Below are 23,528 nucleotides of genomic sequence, written 5' to 3' on the forward strand. Positions count from 1 at the left end.
GCAGAAACAGCAACCCACTGACCCCCCTGAATTCCCCACCCCATACCTGCTTTATTTTCTTCCATGCCCCTTGTCACCTTCTGCTGTGCTAAATGTTAACTGCTCTGTTTACAGTCTGCTTCCCCCACTCAAATACAACTTCCATGGGGGAAGGGATTTTGTTTTGCTCAATTTACCTCTAGGACAGTTTTGTCTTAGGGCAGAAATTCAGCCAGTGGACACAGCATCCCTCAGGGGCCATACTTCCTTTCGGTGAGGACTAAGCAAGGCAAATACTTAGCTTGGAGCCGTATGGGGAATAAGACAAGACATTTTTTGAAAGCTCGAATGCCTAGGTGGGGGATTCGGGGGGGGGATTGCTTATTGAGAACTTATCAAACATGTATGTAACAGGTCAAGTGGCGCTTCAACCAATTGTCTTCATGGCATAGTTTACAGTCTGCTGGGGCTTTGTAATCCATTTTTATTTGCTTCTTGAAACAGCCCTGAGAGGTAGGCAGAGAAGATTTTATCACCCTTCATTTACAGATAAATGAGTAAGCTATCCAAGGCCACAGACATACTAAGGGATAGAGGGAGATTTCAAATCCTGATTATTTCAACTCCAAGTACAGTGCTCATTTCTGTGGCTGTGTGTGTGTTCAGCTGTTCCTACACTCTGGGCTCTGACCTTGGGACCTTCATGAATCACTAAGATTCCAGGCTGACCCGGATCCCCTGAAAGACCTTCAACACAGGAAGCATCTTTCCTCTAGAGAGAGCACCTGCCAAGAGGCATAGGCGATGAATAAATGCTTAGAACATCGATTCCAGGCTAGCCCCTGTGGCTTTCAGACCTACCACCACCCCTTCTGTCTGTCTGGAAAGGTCTGAGCCCTTGGGTCCCTTCACCCCAGCCCACCCCAAGGCAGGAGAGACAGAGAAGGCCCCCCCGCAAGACAGGACAGGCAGCCACTTTGCTGAAAAACCAGAAAGAAATCCCAGCCCGTTGCTTTCATTTCAGTTTAAAAATCAAGTCGGGTGACAATGGAAACTCTTTCCTTGCTGTCCTCTCCTTTCTGCCCATGTTGACAGAAGACGGACTTGCTAATTCTGGCTGGGGTTTTTCCCTCCCTGGGCTGTTTTTCTCTTTTTATCTTCATCAATTGAAGTGAGCTGTTCTGCCTTTCAAACTGTCGGAAGGCATCTGGGGTTTTGTGTATCTTTTTTTTTTTTTTTTTTTGTCTTTTCTTTCTTTCAAATAATTCTGTGGGTCTTTTCCCAGATATGTATTTTCTCTCAATTTAACTTCTAACTTAAGTTTCCGCCCATGTGACTTTCAGCGCGTTACCAGAAACCACAAGAGAGAGGGCGCGAGCCCCAGGGCAAGCGACATGTCCCTGTGGGGAGCAGAGCCTCTGCACCCCGGAGCGAGGAGGACGCAGGGGTCAGGGGCAGCGGCAAGGCGGGCAGAGGAGGGCCCTGCGGAGGGGGGTGGGCTGCTGGCCTGGGGGGAGCAGTCAGGAAGGGAGGCCAGCTGGTGACAGGAGAGCCCCGAGGCGCCTGGGGCTGTGTGGAGAGCCCGGAAGACTGCGGCCATGCCTCACAGCTCCGACAGCAGCGACTCCAGCTTCAGCCGCTCTCCACCCCCCGGCAAACAGGTAGAGTCCTGCCTTTCCCTCCTCCTCCCTCCTGATTCTCCGGGGCAGCAGGAAGAGGGTCAGGCTTCCTGGGCCTCTGCCCAGGGATGCTGAGGGGCCAGGAGATGGCCGGAGCATCCTGTTAGACTCAAGGGCTGCAGGGAAGCCGTGCGTCTCAGGCGGAGACCCTCATCCTTCCGCCCCTCCTGGCCGAGGATGCTCTCCGTGTCCCCTAATGGTACCCATCGCCTTCACCTCACCTGGGGTCCCATCCCAGGAAGCTTTCTAGGAAGCCGAGGGGAATGGGCACCAAAGAACTCTGGTCTCTCAGAAGAGAGAGTCTACCTCTCTCCAAGGCTGTAGCAGAGTGAGTGGGGTGGAGCACTGATGCGGGCTGAGGGCACGCACACCCTGAAAGCTAGATGGTTGCCCAGGAGACAGCCAGCAGAAGAGGAGAGGAAAGGGATGGGGTTGGGGGAGGCAAGTTAGGAGGAGGACCCCAGGCCAGCTTGGAAGGATCTATCTTACCTCCTAGCACAGAACCTGTTGCTGGCACAGGAGGGGGGAAGGGGGGCTGGAGGAGGAAAGAAATGAATCAGGAGATGGTTCTGGGCACTTGAAATTATTCCCTTGTAGCTCAGCTCTGGGGAAACTAGAGAGGTGAGGGTGGAGATTCTGGGTGTCTAAGATTGTAACTTCCAACTCAAAAATTTTCAACTTGAGGGTTGCTCAAAGAAAAGAAAAAAAAAACAAAACACCACGAGCATACTGGCTGCTTCCCATCTCCCGGGGCTTTCTCCTCATCACATTCCTTGACAGCCCTCTCCCCAGGAAGCCCTCTCCCTGATCATCCAGTACAACGGTGGAGGACAATGTCTTCTCCAATTCGGGGTTTAAAAACTGCCTTCTTTCCTTCGCACGGGTGTCCGAGAGGGCATTGAAAATGCTGCAGCCCGAATAAAAGTATACAAACTTATACCACAGCTTCTGTCATCAGTACTTGACAGAAGAGAGGCAGGTAGGAAGGAGCCCTCGTGGAGACCTCTAGAGGACAGACAAGCCAGTCCTCGGCTCGAGACCGAATCGAGCTGTTCAGACCGCCTGGAAGTCTGTGCTCTTCTTAGGAAGGAAATTACTCACGGCTTTCATGGTAACCCGGCTCCCCAAACCCCTGAGAGGAAGAGCACTTCCTTCCTATCTAACCCACTGCCTTCTGACTGCAATGGCCTGGAAGTACTGGGCCCGTTGGTGAGACATATGCTTGGGAGGGCAGACTCTTGTCCTGGGAACTGTGTCCCGCTAGCCTGCAGGGATGTGAGATGGCACAGAACTGGGGGTGCAGGAGGGCTTCGGTCAAACTTCTACACTTACCCTGTAGCGTCTGGGCAAAGCTAGAGCTAACCTTTCTGCCCAAGTAGAGCACACGCCCATCTGTGGGAGGCACTCAGATGACACCAAAGGTCCCGGGTCCTTCTAAGCACCCGTCTCCTACCTGCCAGGGCCAGGTCATCTCCATCATTAAAACTGTTCCTGGTCTCCAATTTGTACTAGGGCTTGTGCTCAGGGCATCCTGGGGGATGTCAGGGACACTGAGCGTAAGGAAGGGAATGCAGGGGACAAAGAGGCAGATCTGGGATCGGGACCTCATACTGGGGCGGGGGTGGGGGTGTAGGAAACAGAAGCCCCAAGGGGTCACACCAGGGAAGAAGTAGTTGGTAGTGGGTGAGGGAGTGGCTTGGAGAGGCATCAGACTCAGCACTCGAGGGTGCAACTTGCCAGAGTACTGTGAGCTCCTGGGCAAGCTCTTTGAGCCTTCGCTCCCCCATGTAAGATGCAAATACTCACATCAACTTCACCAAATCAGGGGGTTCAACAAGAGCACCTCAGGGAAAAACACTTGCACAGAAGCAAGCACATAGTGAGTGCTCAACAACATTTTAGGAAAAAAACAAAAACAAAAACAAAAACAAGAAGGTTCTAGGCCAGAAGTAACAGAGTAAGGGTGGAGCAGCCCTAAACAGGAGAGGTGATGAAACATACTTCATCGCCTTAACCATCTTTTTCCAAATACAGCCCTCCTGAGGCCTCAAGCTCTTTTGCTCTCTTCCTGTATCTTCTGGCCAAAGCTACAGAGACACAAGAGAGTTTCACAGAGTGTGGGGAAGAGTTCCCTTTTGGGTTCAGCGTTTTGGTCACCAGGGTGTGGACAGGCAAATAACGATGAAGAAATGGAAGGGTGGACGGCAGGATACCAAACACCATGAGAGGCGGCTTCAGCTCAGAAGAGAGGTGTAGACTCCCCTAATTTTCATCATCTCTGCTCCCCAGGACTCATCTGATGATGTGAGAAAGGTTCAGAGAAGGGAGAAAAATCGCATCGCCGCCCAGAAGAGCCGGCAGAGGCAGACACAGAAAGCCGACACCCTCCACCTGGTGAGTGTTCAGACCTCTTTTCATCCTCTCGGGCTGTAGGCTTTGCTCCCCACCAACCTGGGGACACCGGGACGGAGCCTTGAGTCTGCCTGTGTGGAGACGTACGTGTGGGGTGTCAGTGGAGGGGTGAGGGATGCAGGTGGAGTGATTCTGTCGCAGGAAATGGGCCAGGAGGCTGAAACAGAAACGAGCCCCAGGATGGCATGTGGAGGAAAGGGGCTGAGTGTGGCAGCCCAGAGGCTGGTGGAAGGCAGATCCACCTGCTCAGGGATGGGACACCCTCAGAGAGCTCCATTCTGCGTGGACCCAGGCAGCAGAAGTCACGACTGCTTTTGGGAGCAGTTCAGAAGGTGTTATGTGCTTTGGGAGGGTCTGTCATCTCACAGTGCTAGGAACACATGTATATAGTCCCATCCCCTGGGAGGCCAGCGGGGTGGCCACTCCGGGCCCTGCATTTGGGACAATGAGGTCCACAGGGTGCTGCACCCCACAACTTCTTTTCTGAACATTATTAAGGTTTGATTTCAAAATTTCTGTTTTGATGGTATCCCAAGATGGCCTGTGAATGATAACAGTTGCAAGTGCATGTATCTGGCACAGTTACCATCCTGATTGAGTTGCCTGCAGTCTTGCACTTTCTAGGGAAGCCCTGACCCCTGGCTTGAGCAGGGGACTTGGGTGATCAGAACTGCATTTCTTTCAGCAGCACAAGATTCTGGTCAGTGTTTACAAATCGTGGCTGTGTGCTTCTTACAGAAAAGTCTTCTCCTCATCTCCCTCACCTTACCACCTTGCCTCTCTTCACCCTGCCCTTTAATTTGCTCCTTTTCAATCAACCCTTATTCCACTAGCTCCTTTCTCTTCTATCCCGTCAGCCCTTCCTCTAGCAACACTGTCCTTTCTCATCCTTCCCCGTGCTTCCGCTGACCCCACACCATTCCCAGACCCCTAGCATCCTGGGAATTCATTCCAATGATAAAAAGGGGAATTGGCATCAAAAATGAATATGCTTATGTTTACTTGAAAGATTAGCCTGGTAACTGGTCAGTTAAAGAATAACTGTGTTAATCCCATCAAGGAAAAGTAAGGTGCAGTTTTAGGTTAAAAGACACCCTTTTTAACTTTGTAAGGAAGCAGAGAGCAGGTAGTGTGAAGATCTCTGATTGGTTGCTCGTGTTTTATTTGAAACGTATTCAACATGTCTTCCAATGCATACTAACGTAGTTTTATACTCATGAATAATTGTTGAAAGAAAGAATGAATGAACACTAAGCCTGTTCTCTTTGGTAATTGTGATCAGTAGTCTAAATGTTAAGCTGGTGGTGGCCCTGCTGCTGATATGTTCTCCATGATTTCACCATGGCTTAGGGGCTCATGACACTCCAATTTACTCTTTTAGGCTTGAAAAATCTATGATTGCTCACTTTGCCTCCATCAGCATCTGATTCTTATTCAGTATTCTTTAGAACAAGCAAATGAACAAATAAATAAAATTAGTAAGGATAAAGTCTATCTTTTGGTATAAGTAGACAATGTTCTGAAACTGGAAATCTGCTATAGGCTTTATAAGTTTGAAATATTTTTTAAAAAGGAAATTATGTATTGCTCAGCAGTGCCGCCGTCATAAGGACATGGTGTGAGTCCCAGTTCTGCCATTCACTGTCTGTATGACCCACCTTAGACTGCAGAGATGTCCTTTACTTCCCTTAGTTGCGGTTCCCTTATCAGGAAAATGGGACAATGACTACCTCATAGATGGAGTGCATATAATATAACAGCTCAAGCTCAGTCCTCCTAGGCATATCGTAACTATTCAAAAATTTTAAGTATAATAAGAGTTATCATTATAAGAAATAAGATGACTACAGCTAAAGTTTTATGCATCTGAACTTATATTTATATATAAACCACAGGATCTCAGGGCTGAAAGATTTCTTAAAGGCTGGAAAGTTCAGACACACTTTTGATGCTCAAGAATCTCTACAACACCCTCTGGACATGATCCCCAAAGTATGCCTGTCACGCCTAGTGATGGGGAGCCCTCTACCTCCCGATAGGAGCAGAGGAGTCTTCCCTAACTCGAGCTGTGCCACTGTCTCCCTGGGAACTCAACCCCCTGGTCTTTTTTCAACTCTTTGGGGACATATCAGTGAGGGTGATATGCATGCTTCCTTGCTATGGCAAGGTTTTCAACACTGACTCTGCTGCCTCTCTTTTCAAGAAAAGAGTTTGAGCCAGAAGATATATAGCCCATCTGATTATACTAGTCAAGACTATACCAAGATACGCTCTGGGGTTTGGGGGTCCATGGAGACCCAAGTCATGTAGTCACCATGTCCACACTCAAAACCCTGGCCTCAGTCTCTAGAATGTTCTCATCTTTGCCATACCTGGACACAGACTCCTCCCCACTCCTTTCTTCTGAGCACCATGGCATTCACCTTCACTTTTTGACCAGTGAGTAGAACACCTCAGGGTTTATACAGCAAGCCTGAGTGTTGCAACCAGTGTGACTTATGTTTCTTGACTTTGGGCAGAAACTTTTGGTAGCAACATATAAATCTGCCACCATCAAGCAGAGGGTTTGGCTGTGATCTGAAATTTGGCAGCAACATACAAATCTGCCACCGTCAAACAGAGAGCTTGATTGTGATCTGAAATGTTCATTTCCTCTCAGACAATAATCACCCATCTTCTGCATCCATTATCCTCTTAATCATGTTTGTGATTCAGGTAGAAAGCCTTCTATTTATCACCAGCATTCTTAGGGTTGGGTGGGTGGTTTGTCCTCGATTCCTTTCCATGTTTGTCTCCACATGTTGAGGCTCTGGAACCATTCTCTGGCCGGAAGACACAGCCATAGGACTCACCTAACAAGATGTAAAAGACCAGGGTTTAGAAAGTACTGTGGTCTTAAATAAGGACCGCCTTTGTATTAGTATGCTAGCCTCTTAGATGCTGGGGTAACAATTGATTTCTTGGTTTCAACTTTGTCACTATTATTTCTCTTAAAATAGCAAAAAAATTATTCTGTTTCTCCAGTGAGAGAGAGGAATACCTATTATTTAGCATTTTCAGTATCTATCCTATAAGTGGTTCGCATCAACACTCTGTGTGTAGATTGCTTTTAAAATAGCGGAGTAGGGAAGCTGATGCTTTCAACAAGCGGTTTAACCTCATGCCAATGTGATAACATCTCTGGCCTTGACTACCACTCACATAAGCCAGATCAGGAGGAGCTCCTTTTCATAAGCGTAATATCAACAGTATCCGCGTTCTGTCTTTTTGTTTGTTTTGCTGCATCTCGTGGCGTGTGGGATTCTAGTTCCCTGACCAGGGATTGAACCTGTGCCCCCTGCAGTGGAAGCTCAGAGTTCTAACCGCTGGACCACCAAGGAATTCCCCCACATTCTGTTTTAATTCTCATTTGGTTGGTGTCTCACACAGCACTCCGCACACTCAGTTCATTTTCTCCCGTGGTCAAGTATAGAGTCCGTTAGGCATAGAATAGGTATTGATTAAAAAGGAGAAAGTCATATCTTGAGCCATTCACTTTCAAAAGTAATAAGTGAATCTAAGATAATCAGCTAAAAACTATTAAAAATAACAAGAATCCAGTCAGCTTTCAAAGTTAACACAAAAAGTAATAACTTTTCTTATGCAAATTAGATTTAAAAATTTAATAGAAAGAAAGATTCTATTTACAATACCAAGAACAGCAAATGGAAAGAAGGAATAAATTTAACAAAAAAATTTGAAGCTTAATTTTTTTAAGCTTCAAAATTATTCTAGGTGATTTTTAAAATTTCAAATAATTGAAAAAATATGTCTCATATAAAGATAGCAATTTTCCTTAAGTTAATTTAGAAATTTATCTAATTTAATGTGATCTCAATAAAATAGGATTTTCTGAGTATTTGAGGAAATTAAATTAGATATTATAAATACCTTGTGAAAAATAACCATGTGAGAATTTCTAGGAAAATTCTAAAAAAAGAGGGTAATTAGAGACAATTAGCTGAATAAAATATTAAAGTGAATTATAAATATAGAAATCAAAACAATGTGGAAAGGATAGAATATTGGACAGAATAGAACATAGAAGTAGACCTCCAAACAAACTCAAATTTGAGACCCAAATACAAATAGACTCAAAGACAAATAGACTCAAATTTGTGTTAGTTCCTAAGACACAAGTAAAAATGCTAAATGTCTAAGATGGCACTTGAAACAAGAGAAAAATGAAGTACTCAATAAATTGTGTTGGGAAAACTGGTTGGTCATCTGAGGAAAAAAAAAAAAAAAGCTAGAGTCTTCACTTCTTTTACAATGCATATAGATTAAATATAGAAAAAATTAAAGAAATTTGAAGAATTAGCATTAAAAACATTTATCTTGGAATTAAGTCTTCCAGGTAAAATGAAAAACCCTGAAGCCATAAAGGGAAAGATTGATACACATTTATCAATAAAAAGCGTATTTTATACATAAGTGAAAATGTCTATACAGTTCAAAGTACCTAATATGCAAAATCAAAAGCAAGTGAAGACTGAGAAAAATACCTGCAACACATATGACCAAAAAAGGGCATATTTGCTTAATATACGAGAGCCCTTATGAATAAGAAAATGATCTACAAATAAAAGAAAAAATGAATAATAAGAAGAATAGGCAATTTATAGAAAGAGAAAAATAAATGGCAAATAAATACGGAAAAGCTGCTAGACCTCAGTTAGGAAAACAACAGTTAAAGCAACAGTTACATTCTCTGCCAGACTGACAAAGACAGAAAATGTTGCTAAAAGACCATGTTGCCAAGATGATGGTGAAGCAGGTATTGGAAGCATAAGTTGGTGCAACTCCATTAGGGAGCAATTTGACCATGTCCAAAGTTACTAGTGTGCACACACGGTAACTTGGCGATTTTACATCTAGGAATCTGTTTACAAACATATTCACGGATTACACAATTATGTACATGTAGATATAATCCTCACTGCATTGCTTGTCATAGCAAAGACAGGAAACAAGCTAAATGGTCAGTAAGAGACTCATTCAATAAACTAGAGTTGGTTTATTCGGTGGAATACCACGAAGGTATTAAAATAACAAGTTAAATCTGAATGTGCTACTCTGAAAAGATTATCAAGCTTCTATACTCTTAAGTGAATAAGTATGAGTCTGGAGTATAGTTTTCTTCTATGCATATTTTTAACGAAAATAAAAACATATATGTGCATATGCATATAAGCTTAAAAATTTTCAAGTAGGCTTTCCCCCAAAATTGCTAATGATACATATTTCTGAAAGTAGGACAAAAGGTCTAAAGCAGAAGAGAGATACTTTGTGTTTTTCTACTTTTTTATATAGTTTGGATGTTTTTATTATGTGCTTTTATTTATATAATATAGATATTAAATTCCCAATATAGATCATTATTACATGTGCATTAGAATGATTTCTTTTCTAATTTGATCTCAAACATTGAATAGTCTTCCACTGTGATGTTTTATCCCTGAACATCGTGCATAAATATCTCAGTCCTTCCGGACAACAGTCAATTGGGATTTCTAATGAGTAATCTTAAGGTCTCCAGCACTAAACAAGCCACTGTAAGGGACAGCGAATCAGTTTCATTTGTGTGGTTATCTTGGTAATTGTCGGATACTCTGGTGCCTTGTAGCAGGAAGGATTTTGAGTCTGTGTCCCAGGTCAGTGGGAAAGAGAATTGAGATCAGTTGAGAAGCTGTGTTCATGAAAAGGCTCAAAGTAGAGGAGGCGATGGAGAGGCAGTAGTATTAGCCCAGAGCTATGATGTTGACAAGTCAGATCTGGCCTTGAGGATGGAACTGGAAGCAAAGCAGAGTTACAGGGTCAGATCTGGAAGCTGGAACTTCAGATACTTAGATTGGAGGAGGGATAGGTGTTTGCCTGGGGCAGCCTCTAGTGTGGAAGATCTCATACTAGTTTAAAAAAAAGAGAGAAAGATTTACAGGCCCAGGGTAGATCTTTAATGTCATATATAGCAAATATCAGGAGGGTAAATTATGTCTGAAATTAAGCTGATGCTGTGAGAAATAAAGTTTTTATAATTGGAGGAAAATTAAGTAATGGAAGAAGCAAAGCTCAGCAAAGATGCTCACTTCCCAGGCCTCCTTAGGAGGAGAGTGTTGTTCTTGGTCTTCTGGTAAGGGCCATGCAAGAAGGCTGTTTATGGTTCTTTTTCATTCTATCAGTTTTTTTTTCCTCCCTCTAGGAGATTATACCATAAGTTTTATTGGTGTAGAGAAGTCATAGGTTAAAAAAAAAATAAAGCAAAATGAAAACCACAGAAAGAATGTTCTTGCTGGTTCCAGCCTAAAGAAGTTCAGTGTAAAATCAGTGAACTATCCATGGAAAGGACATTTCTCTTATGCCTTTACTGCTCTGAACTTCTTTTTATTAAAAACATATTAATTGAACACACAACTATATACCAGGCACTGTGCATTATGTGCTCTACCTGCAGTTGTCTCGTTTAATCTGCACAAAAACCTTATTTTGTCATTCCTATATTAGGTTAAGTAACTTGTCCAAGGTCGCACATTTTGTAACTAGGTCTGTCTGACTTCAGAATCCATCTTCCTAACCACTAGGCAACACAGCCTCTTCCTCTGGACTCTTGTGAAGACTGATCCTCCTTGAACCCCTTCCTGAATTTTATTCTTTTGTTCTTTAAGCAGCATCCTCCAAAGTTGACACTTTTTTTCCTCCACCATTAGGCCTAGCTGAGAAAGTAAGCACTAGATCAAAGCCATTGAGACCATTTTTAAAGAAAGCGGTGTAGCAATAAATGTTAACATCCTGCTCTTTGGTGGAGCAATTCAACCTACAGGAGTTTGAAGAAACAATGATGCACAAAGATGGCCAGTTCATCATTATTTGTGAACAGTATACACTTTATCACCCACTCCAGTGTTCTTGCCTGGAGAATCCCAGGGACGGGGGAGCCTGGTGGGCTGCCGTCTCTGGGGTCGCACAGAGTCAGACACGACTGGAGAGACTTAGCAGCAGCAGCAGCATACACTTTATCAATACTCTAAAATTGGACATATGCCCAGCTATGGAGATAAGTATATTATGACCATTCATACACTAGAATTCTATGCTAGCACTAAAAGTGACTAAGTGAATCTGTATTTATCAACACAGAAAGATGTTAATGACATGGCATTGAGTGACAAAGCAAGTGACAAAGAATATGCAGAGTATAATCCTCTTGATGTAAAAGCTGTGGTTTGGGGGCATGTTTGCATGCATAAAGAGATGTCTGGAAGAACAGTCTTCAAAATGCTAACCGTGGATTCTTCTATGTGGTTGAGATTTGAATAAGTCACCTTACTCCTGGTACTTTTCTGTAGTTCTTTTTATTATAATAAATGTGTACTGTTTTAAAAATCTGTAATAAAAATTTGACGATTCTCATTTGGGAAGGAAAAACACACAGAGGAACTCACACCCCGCTAACTTCTTGTCCTACTAATAAGCGGTCAGTGTGGTTATGGTCAGCAGGCGTATTCGGCAGTATAAGGAATTTCTGTCTGAAAGCGATTACATGTCCCCGTCAGAAATTGGTGGCACCCACTCAGCTGAAGTCTTCATGAAGCTGTTTTCAGTGGCTACCAAACTACTTTCTCTTGGAAAGGATGAGGGAGTCTCCCCAAACCCCAAGCTGCTCTGGGGTTTTCTCCATTTCCTCTGTAGGACTCAGTCAGGCCCCCCGAGTCCTAGAGGGATTCCATAGATTGGTTCCACAAGACAAAGTCCCCTTCAGAATGCGGAGTACCTGTAGGGGACCCTGCCATGGGTCCATACGGGAGTTCGTAGAGGGACTAACCACAACTGTGGTCATGCCCCCTTCTTGATGGAATCGCAGAATTAAAAAGAAACTCAGAGTTGCTCCAGGTCACCCTGCTGTGTGTATTACTGTTGAGGACGCTGCTGTCTTCCTCAAGGACACCCAAGAAACGAAACCTCTTGCCTTCCCACCACTTGCTTTTGTTTTTGTGCCACTTTGCTGAGCAGGACTTTGCTCTGCAGATGGTGTTGCTCTCACACGTCCTTTTGCAAAGGGTGAGTTAAGAAGTAGGCCATTAACCAGGACATGTGAACAGTCCAGACGCTGTTCAGCAACAGAGCCCAACCACATAGTAAGAGACCAGAAAGGCAGAGAGTCCCAGGTTAAAAGGGGCTAAATTGAAAAGTTCCATTATTTTATTTATGTATTTGGCTGTGCTGGGTCTGAGGGATCTAGTTCCCTGACCAGGGGACTGGACACGGGTCTCCTGCATTGGGAGCTCAGAGTCTTAGCCACTCGACCACAAGGGAAGTCAAAGTTCATTTATTTTAAAAAAGATCTTAAGGGTGTAATCCGAAATCAAAAGGACAATGACATATTAGGGGAATATTTCTGTCAAATTAAATAAATTCAGATTTAATACTTACAGTATAGAAAGAACAGCCTTTTTAAGAAAAACCTCAAGATGCCAGTAGGTAAGTGGGCAAAGGCTATGAACAGAAAGCTTACGTAATGCTTTTTCCTACTGAAATGAACATAGCCCAATTTTCTATTCTGATTGTGAAAACAATACACACCATGGGTTTCCCAGCCTCGGCAATATTGACGTTTTGAGTTGGACAATTCTTTGTTGTGTGTGTGGGAGGGGGTTGGTCTCCAGCACTGTAAAATCTAAAACCTACCCACTAGATGCCAGTAGCACCACCTCATCCCTCTGGTTATGAAAATCAGAAATATTTCTAAATCTTCCCAAATGTTCCCTGGGGGGTCAAAATTTTCCTTGGTTGAGAATGCTATACTAGGGAATATATATATAGAAATTTATTTCTTCTTAGTAATCAATAACTTGTAACATTATAATGAAATTAAGAAACTTTCCAAAAGTTTGTTAGCAAAATAAATTATTTAAAATTCCAACACTTGGGACTTTCTCGGTAGTCCAGTGGTTAGGACTCTGAACTTTCACTGCAGGGGGCATGGGTTTGATCCCTGATTGGGGAACTAAGGTCCCCAGTGCCACGCAGAAAGGCCAAAAAAAAAAATCACCTAAAATTACAACACCTAAATCCCGACAATGTCGTTGTAATAATTAATATATACATTCAAGGCCGATGACACTGTATATCTTACACAACCTTTTATAAAAATACTAACCAAGGACTGCAAGATGTTCACTACACCATTATTTACAACAGCAACCAAAATCTCCAGCATTAGAAAACCACATAAGGTAAACTGTGGACCATCTGTTTGTTGATGTAGCCATTAAAATAATAATTATGGTGATTTTGTAAGTATACTCTAAGTATATATACAAATTTGTCTTTTCTTTTCTGTCATAATAATTTTGTCACACTTACAAAAATGCTGGACATTTTGGCTGCTATTATTTGTTAAAAAGGACAAGATGGCACCATGTACAAATGAAAAGGGTTGTGTTTAGAGGATTAGAATCATGGGTGGGTATACTTTTTAAAAATATATCTTTAATATATTTATATTGTATGTTTTTTATTAAAAAACATAAGAAAATGATCAAATAGACCCTGAGTGGTCTATTTGTGGACAGAGGATAAGAACAGTGAGGGTATCCCTGAGTTAGAATTTAGGAGAAAGCCTTTGGCAGAAGATCTCATAATTTATCTTCCAAACAGGGACATTTTTGAGAGTGAAAAGAGCCACTAGTGAAAAATTACACGAGGACAATACTATGAACTGGGAGTGTCCCAGTAAACATCTGGTCACACTAGATTGAGGGGAACCAAGGAGGAGACCTAAGGCGCTTAGGAAATTCACGAGTAAAGATTAAGTTCAGAGCCAACTAGAGGGGCCTAGATTCCTGGTGCTAGAAGGCAATTTCCTGCACGAGATGACCCTGTTACTAAAATATTTTCCAGTTACTCAGCTGACACAAAAATATGCCTGTTGCTAAGAGGGTGCAGTAGTCCAGAAAATGACAAAAAACAAAGGCCATATTCCTAGTACTGGAGCTCATGTTGACAGAAATGATTCTTTCTGCTGTATAAGTATATATGAAATGCCTCCTATGGGCTTTTTTTTTTTTTTTCCCTAGGTGATGAGAGTTCAGCAGGGACAAGACCAAGTCCCTGATTTCAGGGACCTTACATTCAATCAGAAGTCACACTGGAAAATCAACTGACCAATTGTTATTTACTATCTCACTAATCACACAAAGTGAGGAGGGCTTCAAAGGAAAGCAAATGGTGCAGTGTTAACAGTGACTTAAGGACAGGGCTGGGAATGGTGTCAAGGAAGGTCCTTCTGAGGGCCTGACATCTGAAATCAAATATGAGTCATGGGAAGGAGCCTGGGAAGATCTCAGGAGAGAGTGCTATCTGCAGAGCCTTCAGGCCAAACTCTGTGGGGCCTGTCAAGGGTCAGAAAGATGCCTTGTGGGGCCCAGGACTGTGAGCTCAAGAAGAGGAACTCAGGAAAAAAGGCCATTGTGCCCCAGGAAGCAGGAACCAGATGGGGTGGGGGTGGGGTCCTCAGTAAAATGATTTCAAATCCAGTAGGGACAGGGAGAGGGCAGATATATCTGAACCTAAATTCTAATCCACAAAATGTAAAGCAATTACATCTCACTGGGCTGTTTGAGAAATAATGTGAGAGCAAATGTTAAAAGAAAGCAATAGCGCATTTGTCAGTTTTGCATTGGAGAGAAGATTTTATTTGTTTAATGCAGAGAGGCCAGTATTTTCCTATAAATCAATCACATGAAGATATCAGAAGTAGATCATATATGAAAACGTATGCCCTTCTTTCCATTTGGTTATACAAACTTTAAGAACGCTGTTTCCTTGGCTGGCTTTTTCACTACAGTTGGTCAGGTCTCCTTTGCTTCGTTTAGTTGGGACAGGTCAAGTTGAGGCCAGGGAAATTGCACGCAGGGTTCTGACAGTGCTGTAATTCAGCTGCCTCCACTCCACAGCTTCAGTCTGGGGAACAACAATGTTGCTAAGCAGGCCTTAAAAAAAAAAAAAAAGAATCTGCTTCCCTGATGGCTCAGTTGATAAAGAATCCACCTGCAATGCAGGATACCAGAGTTCGATCCCTGGGTTGGGAAGATTCCCTGGAGAAGGAAACAGCAATCCACTCCAGCATTCTTGCCTGGGAAATCCAATGGACAGAGGAGCCTGGCGGGCTACAGTCCATGGGGTCACAGGAGTCAGAAATAACTTACCGGTTAAACCACCACCAAACACTCATTTGTAACTCTTCTAGAGTTAAATGCAGAAGCAATAAAAGTACTTAAATGCTTGGTTAAACACTCCCTGGGAAATTTCATGGATATCACAAATTTAGCAGACTCTTCAAATGCAGGTTTCAGATTTTGGTAAATTCTTACAGACTCCAAGTTGGCAATCAAGAAACATGATTTTACTGATCACTTCACTGTGTGCCAGGCACAGTCCCAGGACAAAACACTGTCTTTCACTCCAGACCGTGTTTTGTCCTTCACTGAGGATGAAACAGTGAAGACAAGGATGGCTCCTGTCCTCACCGAGCTTAACAATCCATAGGACAAATAATTTGATGAAGTTATCATTAATGAGATTCCAATAAGTCCTCTACCTCTTGCCTTTCTATAAGAGTGAACTATTCTGGGCCACTTGAAATTTTCACCAACTATAAGACTCTTCGCCTTAAATAGCCATTTACTTTTAGAAAAAATTTTGACTTAGAAATATCCTCTTCCTTCTTTAAAGTTCTTTATATTATTTATACTATGTTACACAATAAATACATTTAATAAAACAAAATATAAGTAAATATATAAATATGATATCATAAATTTAACATCAAACTGTATATATTTATATTGTTTTATTATTTTCAAGAAGAATCTACTATGAACATACGTCTCAAGCTGGTTGTTCATTAAGCTCACCTGGCAAGTACTTCTTTAATCTTGATGCCTGAACCCAGTCTGGAACAACTAAATTAGAACCTCTCAGTGGTAAAATCCAGGAATCAAGATTTTAAAAAAAAAAAAAAAGCTCTCCAGGAAACTGCAGTGTGCAGCCAGGGCTGAGAATCAGGGAGTGGTGACATTTAGAAGCCTGTCTGATGCATGTGGTAGAATGTGTGGAGTGAATCTGGGGCAATTTGTGAGTAGATACCCAGACACTCTGTCCCAGAGACCTGGAGCTTAAAACAAAACCAAAGAAAACAGTTCAGACCTTGATGTTGATGGAAATTATTAGTTTGTTTTTCAAAACTGGACGATATCCTTTCTAACTTGAGGTATCAGTCAGGAGTTATAGAAAAACTATCCAGCAGAGGCATCAACAAGTCATTTGTATTTTAGATTTTTCTCAAATAAGAAGTTCAGAAGTAGACAGACCAGGGATAGTACAAGAATGTCATCAAAGAACCAACCTCCTTCTCTCTCTTGGGCAGTCATTCTCAGGATTGGGGGGTCTCATCCTCAAGGCTGCAAGATGGCTCCTGAATCTCCAGGCATCAATCTGTGTCCAGAGAGGTTAGCGTTTTTCTGGTGAGGCTTTCCCTTTTATCCCCGGGGAAGCGAAGCTTCATCCTCTCCCTCCCTGTATTTCTGCTTATGTCTCATTGGTCAGAATCTGTCACATGGTCCTATCTAGCTGCAGGGGAAGCTGGGTAATTGAGGAATTCTTTTCCTAGCCTCTCTAGAGGAAAGCAGGGGTAAGGAGTTTGGATAGACGTTGAGTGAGCCATCTTATAGTGTTTCTCATATATGAGATCAATGAAGTCATGGTCCTGAAAGCCAAGGAACAGAAGAGAGGGCAGAGCCCTGAGGGGCGTGGCTGATGTGGTTAAGTATCAGTGGATGACCAGGTGCTGACAGTCCTGGAGCTTCAGCTTTAAGGCTCAAAAGTATAGATTTCTCCAGAATTCAGTGCAAAGACCTGTGGTTTAGTGATTCTTCTCTCCTCCTCAGGTGAGGAACAGGAGTGGGGCTATTTTCCCAGGATTGGTGGGAGACATAGCACAGATCCCACTATGGCTTGGGACGTGCCCTATCTCTCCGTTCATGGACTTCTCCAGGAATGGTGGGCTCCAGCCTAGTTCTGCCTGGGAGGGCAGGGGGGTTGCAGACTGCTGGGGATTGAACCAAGAGCTGGGTGTGAGCTTCACACACCACTCTCGTATTGAAGTGTGGGTGGGAGCTGAAAGGTCACCCTACCAATAACTGTAGGTTCTGTTGAGGAGAAAAACACAGGGACTATTTTCACCCTTCTGGAAAGTGTGATTAGAAAACTCAAGGAGAAGGTCAAGGCACTAAACCAGACCTGGCAGGAAGACGCTCCAAGCCCTGCAAAGGAGGCCTGGAGAGTCCCCGCTAGAGCCTTGGGTTAGAGTTAGTCCTTAGCCTCAGTCCCAACTGGCTTCCCTGTGGGGAAGGGACCTGCCTGGGGATTCCCCATCATTGATGCACTCTACAGTGACCCCCTGCTTGGCCCCTCCACTAGGGAATTTCCCAGAATGTTCCCACACCCCCAAGAAGCCTCCTCCTTAGCCACCCCCAAACTGCTTGTGGTTCATGGTAAGGGCGGCACCAAGTAACCTCACAGGTGAGGGTGAATTGTGAACATTAGCATCTCAATTTGCATGAGGCGGGAAGAGAGGGAAGATGAAATAGGAAAGTCAACCAGGCTGAGGCCTCACAGGAGATAATTACAAGATATCATAAGATTTAAACAGACTTCAAAGGCAACAGGGGATGGTGGGCACAGGCTCAGAAGGCAGACAGTCTCAGTTCAAGTACTGGTGCTACAGCTGACAAGCTGTGTGACCTTGAACAAGTTACTAAACTTCTCTCTACCTTAGATTTCCCTCTTCTGTGCAATGTGGCTAGTAACAGTATCTACCACATAGGGTTGTTGCAAAGATTAAATGTAATGGTAACTGTAATGTACTTGGCACATGGTATCGCCCAAAAAATGTTAGTCATTATTAATTCAAACTGGATTAGTCTTTTAAATTTTTGGTTTCTACTACCTATCTCATATACATTGAGCCTACATACCTCTGGTTCCAACACACAACTACTCTTTCCAAACAGTTAGAGGCTCTAGTTGGCTAATACACAGGTAGTCAATTTAAAATCTGAAATATTTGAAAGTTAGAGAGGGTTTGGGCTTCTAATCCTGTGGTTTTCAACATTCACTGCACATTAGACTCCCCTGGGGAGCCCTTAACAACTCAATGCCCAGGTGCACCCCAGCCTGATTAAATCAGAATCAGGCATCAGTAAAACTTTCCAGGGATCCCACTGATCCTAGTGTGTGACCAAGATTGAGAATCACTGTGTTGGTCCAGTCTTCCTAGTTTAAAGTGAGGCAACTGCGGCTCAGAGAGGAAAAGGATGTCACCGAGAGTCACCCAGCCAGAGCCAGGACCAAGACCCCTGTCCACTGTTACCTGATGGAGCCCCCCAACCCCCGACCCCCGTTGCCATGTATTCCAGACCACGCTGTGGTCTGGGGATGGTCTGGCCCCAAGTCAACCCTCTCATAGAGTAGCTGCACATTAGACTCCATCCCAGCTCAGGGCAGGAGGTGATGATCAGCTCTGTGTTTGGAAGAGTATGACCGACTCAGGGTTCTTGTGTTGTCTTGAAGGATCACCAAACCAAGACCCAGTTTTCTCTTAGAAGGCTAGTGATCTTAGTGACTCCAGAGATCCTGAGTCGTCAAGTCTCTCAGGAGAAGCAGTGGGTGGGCTAAAAGGAGCACAGGACTGAAGATGGAGAAGCCGAGAGCCCAGCCCTGCTCTGTATCTGCCTGGTTCTGGGCCTTTGGATCAGTCACCCACTCAAACTTTCTGGACCTCCAAGAAAAATATGTCTTTTTATTTTTATTTTTTTACTTTTTATTTTGTATTGGACTAGAGCTGATAAATAATGTTTAGTTGATAGTTTCAGGTGGACAGCAAAGGGACTCAGCCATACATATACTTGTATATATACTTGTATCCATTCTCCCCCAAACTCCCCTCCCATCCAGGCTGCCTCATAACACTGAGCAGAGTTCCTTGTGCTATATGGTAGGGCCTTGTTGGTTATCCATTTTAAATATAGCAGTGTGTACATGTCGATTATACGAATGAATTTATTTACAAAACATAAACGGATTCACAGACTTAGAGAACCAATTTATGGGTGTCGGGGGTCAGGGGTGGGGTGGGGGAAGGGATAGTTAGAAAATAAGTGTCTCTAGGTGAATCTATAGCTCTTTGTTTCAGCAGCTGCTGCCACCAGCCTGTACTCCTTTAGGGATGGGAGTAGGGGGTTTGCACAATAGGTTTCTCCCAGAGTCTCAGTTGGCCTCATCTGTAAAATGGAGACAATGATAAGGGCTGGCCTTACATAGCTACCTCAAAGGGTTATTGCAAGGAGCCTAAAGGATCTAAATGTATTCCCAAAAGTAAAAAGCAGGTTATGTGGAAACCCAAGGGCAGCCCTGCCCCCCCACATTAGGAGAAGACACATACATTAGAAACTAAAATTTACTTTCTAAATGTTACTTTCCTTTTTCCCTTGCTGAGTTCTCGGTTTCCAGGCCCTGTTGGGAATTCAGGGGGAAGTTAGGGGGGCTGTGATCATGGTACTTCTGGGTGGAGAGCTGTTCCCAGGTGTCCCTCAGCCAGTGTCCCTGTGTGAACCCTTTGCAGGGCATGCTGGGACCCAGGGAGGGTCAGAGTGGACCTAGGCCGGGCAGGGGTAGGTGGGGATGAGAGCCCTAGATCAGCCGCTTGCTTCTGCGAGGGAAGCCAGGCTCTTCCTCTGCGAAGTGTCTGGCTGGCTGCAGGGCCCCTGGGCTGGCAGTGCAGGTTTCTCTGGGGCCCTGGCAGGAAACAGTCTTGCTTCCCAAGGTAAAGACGAGTTTCTTGTCGCAGCTGGTTGTTTTCTAGTTAGAGGCCATGGTGGTTTTGAACACTCCCCTAGAGCTCCGGGATCTCCCAGGGGGCAGGGAGAAGGAAAGGACAAAGCTGGAGCTCAGCAGGGCTGGCTTAGGGAGGAAGAGCCCGCTGTCACTTCCCGAAAGCCGGCCGGCCTCTGGGCGGAGAGCAGGTCAGAGCGGTTGGTCCCTGCGGCCCGCCTACCCCGCCCCTCCCTTCTGCCTCGGGGTTTGCCCAGGCTCTTCGGAGCACAGAACTTACAGTAAATGTTGTCACCAGTGGAAACTCTCAGAGGGGGCGAGGAAAAGGGCTAGAGGAAGGGGCCAGGACTCCCGGCCCCCAGTTCCCGTCTTGCCAACGCCCCCCAGTCTCATGTGTTGCTTTATCTTACCTTTTGGTAAAGAGAGGGGATGCCCTCTCTCTGGGATGTGCCCGGAAATAACCAAATGGTGAGATGAATGAGCCGGTCACACCTTGCAGAAGCAGCAGCCAGTGCCCCTGTCTCTACCATCATGGCTCTTGGTATCCCATCTCCCCACCCTGTTTTAGAGATGGGGTTTTCCTTTGTATCAACCTGGACACATTTTCTAGCCCCGGGCCACACACAGGAAATGCCAGGCTGAGGTTGAGCACGCTAGCGTCTGTCCTGTACAAACCGCCGGAAGCTGCCTTGATGGATAAGGCCACGTTCTCCTTACCACTTCAAAAGAACTCCCATTTGCAGGGCTTAGGGCAGTCGGCAGAGTAACTAACTCTCTCATTAACCTGAAGCTGGTTTTCTAAAGCAAATTTTAAATGTCAAGTTATCACACATCTGCTCACTGCCTACTGTAATTCTGAGTCAACTTCTGATCCATCGGTCGATGTCATCAGGCGGCCAATCAATAAGCACTTGAGTTCATACTCCATGCCAGGCACTTAATAAGTGCTTGGATAGTTAGAACACATTTATTATCACATTTAACATTACTAGCTATTGTTTTCAAACTTGTTTGGTGATTAGAATAATCTGGGGCATTTGTTAAAAATTCAGATTCCCAGAATTCAAACCCCAAATCCCAAACTCACTGAGTTCAAACCTCTAGATTTCAGGAAGTGCCTGGCACTATATTTTTATCAGGCCCTCAGATTAGTTCTAATGTCATGGCAAGCTTGGAAAACAAGCTAAGTGAAACAGAACAAGAAAAATAAGACCTAGAATCCAAATATTAGGTCACTTTTTGAACAGAAATGTAATTTATTTGCATCTCCAGTGCCATTTTTTCTTCCTCTGTGGGTACCAATGATTAGCAAAGATGATCTATCTGAGTCAAAGAATGTGAACATTAAAATCACATTGGAAATGCAATTCCCCTGGTTTTCTGAAGGTGGGATTGTTTTCCAGTAAATGCTAATTACCAGGGTGTAATTGTTGATTAATTAATGATGTGATCGGTAGTCAGAGCTCTTTACCCTGAGTCTTTCTTTTTAAAATTTCTGTGGCTGCGCTGAGTCTTTGTTTTGGCATATGTGGGCTTCTCTCTAGTTGCAGCGCACAGGCTTCTCTAGTTGCGGCATGCAGACTTAGGGGTTCTGCAGCATCTTAGTTTTCCAACCAGGGACTGAATTCACATTCCCTGTATTGGAGGGCGGATTCTTAACCACTGGACCACCAGGGTGTCCTGAGGTTTTCTGATTAGCATGTATCTGATGGTTCCCTGAAGCAAGGGGTAAAGATGTTTCTGGAAACAAAGCACAGGTGCTGGGTCACACCCAGAGTTCCACAGGACAAGCTGCCGGAGAGAGAACTCTGCTGGAGATTGACCATTTATCATTTAGAAGACCCCAAACGTTCTAGAATCTGGGTGAAGTAGACAGTTAACCAAGGACTCCATTCATAAGACTAAATGCAAATGCTGGGAACCTTAGGCAAACACACCAGTGTAACAGAGCAGAAAAGAGTGAAATTGGTATAAGTCAGTCTCACAAACTGTTTTCCATTTTTTCCAGCTCTAGCTGGTCATGCACTGGCCTGGACATGCACTTGCCACTCTCAACTCTCATATACACTTATGGAGACCTATGCATGTACCTGCACGCAAAGGAGCACACTAATGCAATTCACACATGCCTTCACACACACACACACACACACACAAACACACACACACACATATCTCTGTTAGTTGGGACCGAATGCAACAGCCATTTTCCGAGGTCAAAATAAATATCAGCAATTTCATATGGTTTGATCTAAACAGCTATGCATATACATGTACAAATATACATGTATTTATGCAGATGCATGGGCTTCCCTGGTGGCTCAGATGGTAAAGAATCTGCCTGCAACGCCGGAGACCTGGGTTCGATCCCTGGGTTGGGAAGATCCCCTGGAGCAGGGCATGGTAACCCACTCCAGTATTCTCTCCTGGAGAATCTCCATGGACAGAGGAGCCTGAGGGGCTGCAGTCCATGGGTCGCCAAGAGTCGGGTGCGACTGAGCACAGCACAGGACTAAGCACAGCACACAGCACCGCACCCATCCACACACATGACACGTGCAAATACACACGCACGCGTGCACACACTCGCATGTGCAGAAAAAGTCACCGATGCCCTGCCTGGCCGTACTAGTGGAAATCTAATGCGGAACTCCCATTGCCTCCTCCACGCCCCCCAATCTTCCTCTGCGCCCTGAGAGTAACCTGCAATGTCCATCCTTTCTGCTCACAGGAGAGTGAAGACTTGGAGAAGCAGAACGCGGCGCTGCGGAAGGAGATCAAGCAGCTCACGGAAGAGATGAAGTACTTCACGTCGGTGCTGAGCAGCCACGAGCCCCTGTGCTCTGTGCTGGCCCCCGGCGCGCCCTCGCCCCCCGAGGTGGTGTACAGCACCCACGCCTTCCACCAGCCTCACGTCAGCTCCCCGCGCTTCCAGCCCTGAGCTCCCCCAAGGGAGGGCGAGCAGAGAGCAGAGCCTGCGTCTCCAGCTGCTCCCGGGGTCTCGGGAGGAGCACACAGACAGCTGTCCTCCGTCAGCGCCCTCTCGCCGCCCAGAAAGCCAGAGGCCGAGGCCGGACCCCAGGATTGAGAGCCCGGGGACGGGAACGCGCGGCAACTGGATGTGTGTGCAGCGCCTGCAGCATGGCCACACGCCGCCAGGGGCCTGGACCTTCAACTGGCTGGGAGGCCCGACCCAGTGATGGGTCAAGCATGACGCCCAAGTCTCGTGATCCAGAGGGAGCAGGGTAGGGCAGGGTTATTTTTCTAAATAAATGTCTTAAAAGAAACCAATCTGGCAAGGGCTTGAAACCTAAAGTTCTGTCATTTTTTTGGTTCTTGGGCTCAGGAGCCCTTAAAGGTCTGGAGACTCTGCTCATTCGGCTCTTTCCCACGGCTTGTTCATCTACTTGGGAAGCTGGGTTTTCTCAAAGCATCTTCAATTTCCCCTCTAGGCATCTCCATCATTTCCCTCCCCAAATCGCCTCTATGTGATCTCCCACTTTCCATGCCTCATTGTATGATGCTTTCTAG

The 23,528-nt window shown here is 44.7% G+C and overlaps 1 protein-coding gene across 1 annotated transcript; it reads left to right on the forward strand.

Moving 5' to 3' along the window:
• The first annotated feature begins 1,355 nt into the window (after positions 1-1,355).
• On the forward strand, positions 1,356-23,306 carry BATF (basic leucine zipper ATF-like transcription factor). The gene is made up of 3 exons (NM_001206278.1): positions 1,356-1,640; positions 3,948-4,052; positions 22,729-23,306. Exons 1-3 carry the CDS (start codon positions 1,578-1,580, stop codon positions 22,936-22,938), a joined length of 378 nt encoding a protein of 125 aa, NP_001193207.1. The 5' UTR covers positions 1,356-1,577; the 3' UTR covers positions 22,939-23,306.
• The last annotated feature ends 222 nt before the right edge of the window (positions 23,307-23,528 follow it).

The sequence above is a fragment of the Bos taurus genome, chromosome 10 (assembly GCF_002263795.3).
Source record: "Bos taurus isolate L1 Dominette 01449 registration number 42190680 breed Hereford chromosome 10, ARS-UCD2.0, whole genome shotgun sequence".
Taxonomy (NCBI): Eukaryota; Metazoa; Chordata; class Mammalia; order Artiodactyla; family Bovidae; genus Bos; species Bos taurus.

Bases quoted from the DNA above. Each gene is read 5' to 3' on its own strand.
- BATF (NM_001206278.1), top strand. From the start codon at position 1,578: ATGCCTCACAGCTCCGACAGCAGCGACTCCAGCTTCAGCCGCTCTCCA. The intron at 1,641-3,947 runs GTAGAGTCCTGC...TCTGCTCCCCAG, and splicing joins CTCCACCCCCCGGCAAACAG to GACTCATCTGATGATGTGAG. The intron at 4,053-22,728 runs GTGAGTGTTCAG...TTCTGCTCACAG, and splicing joins AAGCCGACACCCTCCACCTG to GAGAGTGAAGACTTGGAGAA.